Below are 12387 nucleotides of genomic sequence, written 5' to 3'. Positions count from 1 at the left end.
ATGGAAGAACTGAAGAATTTTTAAAGGAAACAATTAGGAAATTGCAAGTAGGAGAAAAAAAACTAAAAGTTTTAAATGTATAAGAGTAATAGTAGAGCATAAGGGAAATAGAATTTGTCGTAACCAGTGGCAGTATATAAATTCTATAAGAGAACCAAAAGCTAGAAGATTTACAAGTAATAGAGTATTAGGACGAAAGGAGTTAACAGGGTATAGATCAGTGGTAGGACAGATGAATTGGTTATCGCTACTTACCATGCCAGAAATATCATGTGATGTCAGTGAATTAAATAAAGTTTTTAAAGAAGGAACAACTCTACAGTATGAAAAAGCTGATTAAATAGTAAGAATAACTAAGAACTTAGTGGAGAAGTGATAATAAGTGAGTTAGAAGAAGAAAAGATTTATTGGGAAGCCTATGCAAATGCTTCATTTGGGAATATTGAAGATGGTCATACACAATTGGGTTATGTGATATCTTTGACAGATGGTAAGAGGAGAAGTCCCATATGATGGAAATCCAGAAAATCTAGAAGAGTAGCAAAGTCCACCATTGAAGCAGAAGCTCTGAGTGTGGGGGAGGAACTAGAAGGATTGATATAATTCAAACATTTGTGGGAAGAGATAGTAGGAGGGAGAAAATTAGAAGCATTGGTTAAAACTGATAGTAAAACCCTAATGACTGCAATAAAATCAAGTACTGGAGTAAGTAGTAAGAGATTAAAAATTGATATTGCAGCAATAAGAGAGACAATAGAATCTTGAGAAATAAAGGATGTGAGACGGCTAAAAAGAAAGCACCAAATAGCTGATGTATTGACTAAAGCTGGAGTTTCAGGGGAGAGTATTAGAAATTACATAGAAGGTAAAGAATTGGAGAATAATGGAAATTAGAGAGGATTAGGATAAGAAGAGGTTGGAGGGGAGGGAGAAGGAAATAAGTGTGATTATATGTCAGTTTTAGAAGTTTAATCATTATTATTTAAATTTTATTTTCTGCATTAGTGAAATGGTATGTGTTACGAAATGCATAAAAAGCAAGTTTAAATTTATAAGGTGTTTTTATAGCAAAACATTCTCTATGTTTAAAAGTATCCGGTCTTGTTGTGACATAATAGGATGACAAATAGCAGGAGGGAGCAAAATGTAAACAACAAAGGTGGGAGGGATGAAAAGACTGTGGTGTGATAAAGAGAGCTCTCTGATGGTTAGGTTGTCAATTTTGGTTACAAGTCTGTTTTGTGGTTTTTTGTTGTTGGAAGCTGGATTGCATAATTGTAGCATTTTTGGACGGATTAGGCTAGAAAAACTTTCAGAAGGTCCCTATCCCACTCCCCCGCACCGGGGAGAAGACATACCGGAGGTCCAAGGGGGTCATGTGGGATTTGCCCACGGACAGTTGCCCCCCTGCGACGAGCCTGTTGCATGGTCCCAGACTGTGATAGAGCCCCACTGGAAAGGCGTCTCATTCAGTGTTCATCGTCTGTTGTTGGATTTGGAAGGTTCTTCGCTGGATGCGAGGCATCAGAACTGTAGACCTTCCACCTTACGACCTTTGAAGAGACTCTCCACTGCGGTAGACAGCTCCCCTCGTCTGCCAAGAAGGTGCTTCGAGAGATGGATGTCTGGTTGGCCTCTAAGAGGGATCAAGGTAAAGCTGCTTTTGTTTTTCCATCCTGCAAGTTGGTCAAGAGAAGCTACTGCTTTTATGAAACCGGAGAAGCTCTTTCTCTGGGAGTTTCTGCCTCCTCCCAGGGGGTCTTCTCTGGCTTGGTAGATGCAACACGTTGGTCAGCCTTTTCCTCGATGAAAGTAATGTTCTTTTCCTCTGAGCTAGACCATCTGACCAGGAACTTACTTAAGATTTTAGAAGTGATTATCTTCCTCAGCTGGATTATTGGTGCGTTGGCCAAAAAGATGGAGGATTTCGCGATAGACTGGTTGGGATTACTATCGTCTGCTGACAAGGCAGTAAGGGACAGTTCAGCAGAACTTGCTTCTCTTTTTTTGATGTTTGTTTTAAGAAGAGAGAGTTGTGGTGTTCGTTCGCTACCAAAGAGGTGACCACTACCCAGAAGTCGGCTCTGTTGTTCTCACCTCTGGACAAAGCTCATTTGTTCCCACAAGACTTAGTGCAGGCAATCTTGACGTCGCTTCAGAAGAAATCTACCAACGATCTACTGGTGCAGTCCACCAAATGTCCCAGAGGCTCCCTGTCTGTGACTACAGAACCGTTCTCTCCCCTACAATCCCAGCCCTTTTGTGGAGGTAGGCAGAAGACTCAACCCAGACCTCACACGAATCTGCAACCTCCCTCAAGATCGATTAAGAAATCAACCTTTAAATCAGGAACCAAGAAGTGAACTAGTCCTTCACGCTCTGGTGGGAGACAGACTGCGCCTCTTTTGGAAAGAATGGAGTCGAAGAAGTTCAGAACCTTGGGTAGTCAAGGCACTGAAAGAAGGTTATACCTTTCCTTTCAAGGAGAACCCTCCTTTAGCCAAATCGTCAATGGTATTACCAGCTTACTCGGCAGACTCTGAGAAATTTGTGGCCCTTTCGGGAGAAGTAGAATCCCTTCTGCTCAAAGGGGCCATGGAGTTGGTCAAGGATCAAGAGTTGGAAGGGTTTTACAGCAGACTATTCGTAGTCCCCAAAGCATTGGGGCGCTGGAGGCCGGTCCTGGATGTCAGTGCCCTAAATCGACATTGAGATGAATCAATCAGTCATGTTGGCCATGATCAGGGGGACTGGATGGTCACCCTGGACATGCAAGATGCTTACTTTCATGTTCCAGTACATCAGGACTCCAGAAAGTTTCTATGAATCGTGTTCCAAGGGAAAGTTCTCTAGTTTCGGGCCTTGTGCTTCAGTCTGTCCGCGGCCCCACAAGTGTTTACTCAGATCCTTGCCCCCCACCAAATGGCTTCACCTTCTCGGAATAAACATCTCCTGCTACCTAAATGACTGGCTTCTCAGGTCTCTGTCATGAGAGAAATGCGCAGAGAACTTAAGGAAAACTCTTTGCCTAACTCTGATAAACATTCAGAAGTCACAGACAATCTAACTCAACAGATTCTCTGTTTGGGAATGATTCTGGACTTTTTGGGCTTTTCTTTCCCCCAGAAGAGTCACTGCCTGCCTTCTGTCCGTCAGGGAGTTCCTTTCTCTTCAATCATGATCAGCGACTCAATGGATGAGCCTCTTAGGGATATTAGCCTCAGTTGAGAAGTTTTGTGAAATTGGACAGACTTCACATGAGACCCACTCCAATTCTGTCTTAAGACCGAACTAGAGCAGGAGGACACAAGTAGACTCCTACGTTTTTCCTATCACATCAGAGATCAAAACAGGATCCTCAATAGTGGTTGTACGAAGACAGACTTTACAAAGGGAAGTCTCTCCTTCCAGCAAGCTCCGACCTAGACTTTTACTCCGACGCATCAGACCTAGGTTGGGGAGCTCATCTTGGGAATCAGGAAGTGTCAGGAACATGGTCAGAAGTTTTGAGAAGTTCCCATATAAACATAAAGGAACTAAAGGCCATTCATCTGGGTCTTCAATCATTTTCGGCCCTGGTGTGTAGCAAGACAGTAATGATTCACTCAGTCAGTACGACAGCTCTTTTGTGCATCAGAAAGCAAGGGGTGACCCACTCATTCTCTCTTTATGAGGTGGCGAGGTAACTTGTGCTTTGGGCAGATCAGAATGAGGTATCGTTATTGACTCAATTCATCCAAAGGAAGATGAATGTTCTGGCAGATGGTCTGAGTCACCTCAAACAAGTCCTTCGAATGGAATGGACACTGGATCCTTTGGTTTGCGACGACCTATGAAGGTTGTGGGGCACACCATCCATAAACATGTTCACGACTTCAAGAAATCACAGGCTCCCTGACTTCTGTTCCCTGATCCCAGATCCTCTAGCTTGGAAGACAGATCCTATGCGATGTTTATGCCTTCCCTCCCTTCAGTGTGGTCAGCGAAGTGATCAACAAATTGATGCCTCACCAGAATGTCTCAATAACGGTAGTCACCCCCTTTTTGCCAAGGAAAGAATGGTTTCCGCACTTGCCACAACTACTAATAGACTTCCCGAGGCTCCTGCCACTAAAGTGGTCGCTGCTCAAACAGCCCCACTTCCTCAGACTCCATCAAGGATTGTCCACTCTGGCCCTGACAGATTACAGACTGTCGAGTGCCTCATCAGAGCAAAGGGGTTTTTGAAGTGAGCTGTAGAAACTATTGCGATATGCAGACGACATTCTTCTAACAAGCTCCACCAATCAAAGTGGCCAGTCTTAAGAGGATGGTGCAGACGCCACAGCGTCTCTTCTTCTGAGATCTCTCTTATCAGTCAAGTAGCCGACTTCTTGAAATACCTGAAGTCTTCCAAGAAACTTTTTACCTCGACTGTCAAAGGATACAGGTCTATGTTTAGTTCTGTATTTAAACTCAGAGGCTTATATCTCTCCTCTGATCAGGACCTGTCTGACCTCATTAAGTCTTTTGATTTTGCTAAGCAACCAAAATTGGATGCAGTCTCTTGGAATCCAGATGTCGTCCTGAAATGGATTTCAGTCCCCCTTATGAACCTCTCCCCTCCACCTCCCTGAAGGATCTAACCAAGAAAACCCTTTTCTTGGTAGCGTTGGCTACTGCCAAACGTATTAATGAAATCCAAGCGATTGATAAGAGAATTGGATTTTCACAAGGGGACGCAGTTTTCTCCCTCCCACTTGGATTTCTGGCCAAAAACGAGGACCCTTCTAACCCATGGCCCCGTTCGTTCTCCATCAAGAATTTAATGGACATTCTCAGGCTGGAAGAAGAGGAGAGGCTTTCATGTCCATTAAGAGCCCTGAGATACTACCTTCAGAAGACTGAAAAGATCAGAGGCCCTTCGAACATCCTCTGGTGTTCAGTTAAAAACCCTTCCTGTCCTCTCTCCAGGAGTGCTCTTACCTACTTTCTGAGAAGTCTGATTACCGAATTCCATTCCCAGATTCAGGAAGAAGTATTACTGGCTTTTAAAGTGAAAGCCCATGAAGTTAGGGCTATCACAACCTCTCTTGCTTTCAGACATAACATGTCTCTTTTGAGTGTCCTGCAATCAACCTTCTGGAGGTGTAAGTCCGTGTTCATTTGGCACTTTCTCAAAGATGCGGAGACTGTTTTTGACAATTGCAGCATGTTAGGACCTTTATCTGTGGCTGGCATGGTGTTGGGAGAGGAAGCATAGGGAATCTTCTATCCCTCTGCTTTCTTTGCCTTGAATTAAGGTGTCAAGTTTTGGGAAGCCTGGGGACACACTGTGTCTGGAGTGCCCACCAGTTTTTATTGGTTTGGGTGATGTTTTTTAAATTACGATGACAGTGTAGGTAGGAGTGTTGAGGTCCTATTCTGGTCTTCTCCCAGGGCAAGGGCATTTTTTGTAACTTTGGGAGCCATGAGTGTACTTCCCTCGCTACAAAGTTCCCACTCATGCAGGAGCAACTCTGGGCTATACAGCCACGCTCACTGCAGGACAAAAGGAGCAACGACTAGAGGTAGTACCTATCTGCAGTGCACCCTTGCCAGGTAAGGAACAACAAGCATTGGCTCAGTGCTTGCAACTTTTCTGTCAAATTCATTATCTTATTTAATGTTTTAGTATAGACTATGTCCAAAGATCCTGGTAAGTTACTCATATAATAATGACATTTTTATCATAAAATAAAGTTTTATATACACTTACCAAGAAATTACATGATTGGAGCCCTCCCTCCTCCCCTTGTTTGATCATAAGGACACAAACAAAATGAAGCTCTCTGCCTAGTTGTTCCTCACAGTCCTCGATAGTGGACAGGGCATGTACCCACACCAAAACAAATGCTAGTGCTACTGCGAATTTTTAATTTTTAGACTGCCGTAGGTAGGAAGCTCATACCTATGTAATTACTTGGTAAGTATATATAAACTTTATTTCATTATAAAAATGTCATTTTTCTCCATAAGTGTCCTTGCTTTGTCAAGCAACAGTTTGAACTATTCTTAAAAAAAGAAGAAACCAGGAAGTCTCAGTGTTAGCCAAGGCTAGGCTATATTAAATATTAGTCATCATACTTGCAGCCCTGTTTAGGATAGGAAGCTGTATAGCAACAATACAGATTACCACTTTATAGAAAGACTGATATTTTGTGGCACTTATATTGAACCTAATCATGTCAAATACAAAAATGCCCAAATTATTACAAGCCAAGCTGCAGCCATAGTTGTAAAAGTGGAATGTTATAAGCCCATGGGATCAATAGGGAAAGGATCCTAGTGCAGAAGAGGAAACTGAGAATCCAAGATAAACTATGGAATAAGAATAACAAGGAAAAATAGATAAGGTAAATAACAGCAAATAGGACAAATGACAAAGTAAAATAAATGAGGTAGATAACAAATAAACAATGAAATGTGACTCATGTTCACCTGGTCAACGAAAAAGCATTTGCACCAAGTTTGAACTTCTGAAATTTCAACAGCTCAACTACAGGATTTCAAAGGTCACAAACAAAATTTCTTATTTCAGTGTTTTAGTATATTTGAGTTCTTTAGCCATGTCGGAAGTGCATTTATTGCGGGAAGGGGAATAAGTATATTTGAGTTCTTTAGCCATGTCAGAAGTACATTTATTGTTTTCATTATATTCTCATAGTATACTGTTAGTGAATCATTGGAGTACTTGGTGTCTTGTAACTGTCAGTGCCAATAATTTGACAGATGGTTCTGAAATAACTTATTGAAGGTGATTGTACATTGCCTTCCACTTTTTACTTTGCAGCAAAATGGTAATTCTTGGGAAGAGAGATGGGAGAGCTTCTTAGCTGGGACAAGTGCAAAAGAGCTCCCAACTTGCCCTGAATTGAAGTATCTTATTCGAGGAGGTATTCCTTACCAGTATAAGGTAATTATTTCAAAGTCTACATTAATTTCTTGTTACTAGGGCTTGTTCTGTAATTAGTAAAATATTTTTTTAAAAAGTGTTCAAATTTAGTTTGATTACAGTATAAGTACTCTGTACCCTTAATTTATTGCACAACAAATCAGTTACATACACTGTAATTATCTTATATACAGGATCAACAAATTGTTTGATGCAAGAATCCCTTATGAAAAAGAAACGTTTATTGCCTTTACATACTGCACATGAATGAATGTCTCAAGCATCAATTACAGTCATTATTCATGTGTTTGTAGTGGTGAGTGCTTTGTTTTTTCTTAGGCCAGTGCTACCAGCTGGTGCATCATAGCAGTATTCACCACTTTTTCGCTGTTTAAGAATTCTTGCTTTTTTAATTTTTCTTATTTTAGTCTTCATTTTATTTACCATTTAGTTTTTGTTATGATACTCTTTTAGACATAGACTCCCTAGGGTTTTGCTGGTTTGTCTCTCTCAGGAACAGTGGATCTCTTCAATTTTTCTTCCAGTAGAGTTCGTTGACACTGTGAGGATCTCTCTTGCAGCATTTCCTGTATGGCGTGAGGTGGGAAATGAATAATGTAGCTTAGATATCTCATTTTTGTATTTCACATATCAGGGTGTCTGTCCCAAACACAACTCCCTGTATGTGTCTGAAGGATAAAAGGTCTGATACTTGCATCAGTATCAGGTTTCTTTCAGCATATCCTACAGGTGCCACTCACTCAGTCTGGGGTTTTAGTACTTGATTCTTCCGACCCTAATTTGTGACTAGCACTTCTTATAAGAAATGGGTTTGTTGTGAAACAAAATTAATTTTGCAAAGACAGAATCAATTTTTATTCAGACAAATTAATTACTCTTGCATGAATTTCCTCCTTTTATCATCGCTTTTCCTTGCAACTCATGGTTCAGCTTATATGAATACTGACCTTGAGATCCATCTGCATGTGCAGTGGTGACTAAATTTTTTTATCAGAGGGCTTGTAATGTCCAGGTGATACACAGATTGTAGATTTTGGCTAATAACTAATGGATTTGTATGAAAAAGTCGACTTTCCTAAACAATTCACAATGTCATGATTAAAGTGTTCTTCATTAAAATTCCACAGTTATAGGAGTAATTTGTATTATTGACAAAAGTTAATAAGTAAGTAATGATTTTCAAACACCTGAATGGTGTTTTTCTTCGGTGTTTAGTGTCTGTAAAGGAACAGTATTTAGGTGCTCAAAATTCTTTGTTTAAAGTTTTAAATGGTTTATTGATATAATTGGGGAATTTTAAAGAACAGAGTCTACTTTGCCTTTGTTTGAAGAATCTTGTTATATAGTTTTCATTCTCTGAATACAGTGCTATCTTGAAGCATTTTAGAATACTGTACTTTATGCAGTGATCATTTGTTGCAGACTTCCAAAGTTATGGGTTCAAGAGCTTCTAAATTTAGGATTATCAGATGAATGACCTACCACCACGTTTGACTTTTCTTGTCACCCATTAGATGCCACATTTTTTATCTTTATTCTTCAATATTTCATATTATTATTGTTACTATAAAGTTGTTTAACCCTTAAACGCCTACTGGACGTATCACATGTTGACTAAAATTGTCTGTTGGGTGCCATGGTGGACGCAATTAATACGACTACAAAAATTTCAATTTTAAATTTTTGACTCGACCGAAATGGTCGTAAAAATGCAATTGACCAAGCTAAAACACTTACATTCTAGTAATATTCAATCATGTACCTTCATTTTGCAACAAATTGGAAGTCTCTAGAACAATATTTCGATTTATGGTGAATTTTTGAAAAACTTTTTTTCTTACGCCCATACGGGTAACTCGGAACAAAATTTCAGAAATTCTTTGGTCATTTTGTCGTAATTTTTGCACTGTTCTATATTAGCCGTTACATAAAGTTTTATATATGAAAATGTGTACAATTTCATGTACAATACCTTAAAGAAAATAACTCATGGTTGTAAAGCTTTTATCAGTTTTGAAATATTTTCATATAAATCACGATAACTGCCAAAATTTCAACCTTCGGTCAACTTTGACTCGATCGAAATGGTCAAAAAACGCAATTGTAAGCTAAAACTCTTACATTCTAGTAATATTCAATCATTTACCTTCATTTTGCAACCAATTGGAAGTCTCTAGCACAATATTTCGATTTATGTTGAATTTTTGAAAAAAACTTTTTCCTTACCTCCGTGCCTGAAATTCTTTCGTCACGTTGTCGTAATGTTTGCACTGTTTTATATTAGTCGTTACATAAAGTTTTATATATGGAAATATGCACAATTTCATGTAGAATACAACAGAAAATAACTCATGGTTGTAGCTTTTATCAGTTTTGAAATATTTTCATATAAATCATGATAACTGCCAAAATTTCAAGCTTCAGTCAACTTTAACTCGACCGAAATGGTAAAAATGCAATTATAAGCTAAAACTCTTACATTCTAGTAATATTCAATCATGTACCTTCATTTTGCAACAAACTGGAAGTCTCTAGCACAATATTTCGATTTATGGTGAATTTAAAAAAAAAAAAAAAAAAACTTTTCCTTTACGTCTGCGCATGCGGTAACTTGGCCGAACATCTCAGAAATTCTTTTCGTCATGTTGTCGTAATGTTTCCATCGTTTTACATTAGTCGTTACATAAACTTTTATATATGAAAATGTGCGCAATTTCATGTAGAATCCAACAGAAGATAGCTCATGGTTGTAGCTTTTATCAGTTTTGAAATATTTTCACATAAATCACGATAACTGCCAAAATTTCAACCTTCGGTCAACTTTAACTCGACCGAAATGGTAAAAAACGCAATTTTAAGCTAAAACTCTTACATTCTAGTAATATTCAATCGTTTACCTTCATTTTGCAATAAATTAGAAGTCTCTAGCACAATATTTCGATTTATGGTGAATTTTTGAAAAAACATTTTCCTTACGTCTCATGTGGTAACTCGGCCGAACATCTCAGAAATTCTTTTGTCTCGTTGTCGCAATATTTGCACCGTTTTATATTAGTCGTTACATAAAGTTTTATATATGAAAATGTGCGCAATTTCATGTACAATACAACAGAAAATAACTCATGGTTGTAGCCTTTATCAGTTTTGAAATATTTTCATATAAATCACGATAAATAACAAAAAAGTCTACGGTCAACTTTAACTCGACCGAAATGGTCGAAAACTGCAATTGTAAGCTAAAACACTTACAGTCTAGTAATATTCAATCAATTAGCTTCATTTTTCAACAAACGGGAAGTCTCTAGCACAATATTTTGATTTATGTGAATTTTTGAAAAAACATTTTATTACATCCAAGTTATTAATTCATGCATCATTTTGTGATAATATTTTCTCTGTGGTGCTTTGATCGTTTTACAATTTGTTATATACCAAAATCATTGCAATTTAGTGTACAATACAACTAAAAAAATTAACTCATTAGCTTTAACCATTGTGCTTACAGCGATTTGTATACAATTATATATAAGTTTTTTTTTTTCGCTGTCATATATTCCAATATTTATATATGATAATGATATTTTTTTCATTTCTGATGGTTGCATACTAAACTTCAGGCAATGACAAAAAAGGAGCCAAAAATGAACTCTTAATCTTAAAAACTAAGCGTGCTGTGATTTAAAAAAAAAAAACTTTTTTTCCGCTTCGGCGCTAACTCACCAAACGCTGCCGGCATACGGGAGACGTTTTTGTAAATAGAGGCTCAGCGTTTAAGGGTTAATGGGAACGCAGTATCATAATATCTATGATATCATAGTATAGAAATTTATCTTTCCAAGAATTTCTAAGAATGCTTATCTTGATGCTTTCCTTATATCTCTTATCCTCTGCTTTTATGTTTCCATGCTATAGGTAGAGTGTACACATCTAATTGCAGTAACACTTTCCAAGGCATACAGCTAAATATCCAAACTTTATGAGCCCCAAAGTTGTGTACCATTTTCTAAAAATGTTTTGGTCTGTGTTTATGTCTGTTAGGCTGAAAAATAAGTTTCCCCTTTTACTCTGTAAAGAAAATGATTTATGATGAAAGAAAACCATTGACTAATGTTTTTCAGTAATAAAGTTCATAATTAATGAGGTTTAAAAATGATCAAAGTTGACAGCAAAACTAGAACACATGACGTAGCCTAGTAGCCAAATCCAAAATCCCACCTTGTAGAATGCATGTGCTAGTAGAATTTAACCATTATGCTTAGCCACAGAAAAATTTTGAGGAACAAACTTTTTAGGGCTTAAGACTAGGTACTTAGCTTTCCTTAGCAGATTACTGCATCATTTTGTCAACATGGCACTGTGATTGAAAAATTATTGTGGAGCATGGTTTGCAACATGTGTGTTTCACAAGACTGAAAAGTTATGGGGAACTATCACTTTGTCAAATCAAAGGAACTATTCTGACCAGGACCAATTTTTAGAGAATTCTTTGATGTTGGTTGATCTGTGGAGGCTTGGGGGGGCATAAGAATGACTCCTCTGAGGATGAACAGCAATTGTGCTATCAAAAGACAGCCTGACTTTTACACCTGTCTGGGTCGTATTGGAGGCATTCCCTGTCTTGCCCCTTTGTAGTTGGAGGCATTGTTTATGGTGCCCATTGGTCGTTTGACTCAGTTAGGTCTTTGGTGCCTTGTGAGAGGCACCCCTTGTTCTACCTTTGCTTCTTGTGTGGTGCTCCTTTACTTCTCCATTTGCTACACGTGTTGGTGCCTTGTAGAGGTACCCTTTGTCCCAGTGCTCTCTTCAGCCTTCTGCATATGCCAGCCATGTTTGTCTTCAAGAGTCCTTATTCTGCTCACTTATAATCTTACTTCTGGTAAGAACCTAATCTCTTACTTGTGTATTTTATATGGACATCGCTGGCACATGTCAACTCTTGGAGTGTACTAGCACATCAATCAGTGTTAGTGACGACTCGCCAACAATCCCGTGCTGCTGCTAGACAGCCTGTTATGCATAGAATTGTTATTTTTGCTGTTTTTGGGTTAAGGATTTTGTACAAAATATTCCCTTGGTAAGTTTAAATATCAGTGTTGTTTGTATTAGGGTTAGGTGTTTAGGTATACCTAGACTTTTTTTCTCTTCAAAATTTAACTTTTTGGGGAACTTTGTTTCGTAATGCTCATATTTATTGTAATACTCTAACTATATATTGATAATGTATTCTCACCCCCATTTTGCGTACTATTTGTGTCATTTATCCAGTGAGGTTGTGTCCACTTTAGAGTTGATAAAAGAATCTAAAAAATATAATTAAAGGTAACAGCAAAGGTTATTGTTACAGCATAAAATAACATATTAAAAAACTAATTAAACATAACATAATAAACATAACAAATTGAAAACATTAAACTCTCCCGATTCTGAACTCCATATTATATTAATTTTCTACC

The 12387-nt window shown here is 38.2% G+C and overlaps 1 protein-coding gene across 1 annotated transcript in view; it reads left to right on the top strand.

Moving 5' to 3' along the window:
* Nucleotides 1-12387, top strand: part of LOC136849680 (TBC1 domain family member 2B-like) — a 546715-nt gene that overhangs the window by 193157 nt on the left and 341171 nt on the right. Inside the window, 1 exon segment of the mRNA XM_067123026.1 lies at nucleotides 6812-6934. Coding sequence (XP_066979127.1) covers nucleotides 6812-6934 — 123 coding nt within the window.

This window comes from Macrobrachium rosenbergii, chromosome 21, assembly GCF_040412425.1.
Source record: "Macrobrachium rosenbergii isolate ZJJX-2024 chromosome 21, ASM4041242v1, whole genome shotgun sequence".
NCBI lineage: Eukaryota > Metazoa > Arthropoda > Malacostraca > Decapoda > Palaemonidae > Macrobrachium > Macrobrachium rosenbergii.
The sequence above is the reverse complement of the archived record's forward strand: the minus strand, read 5'-3'. Positions and strand labels throughout refer to the sequence as shown.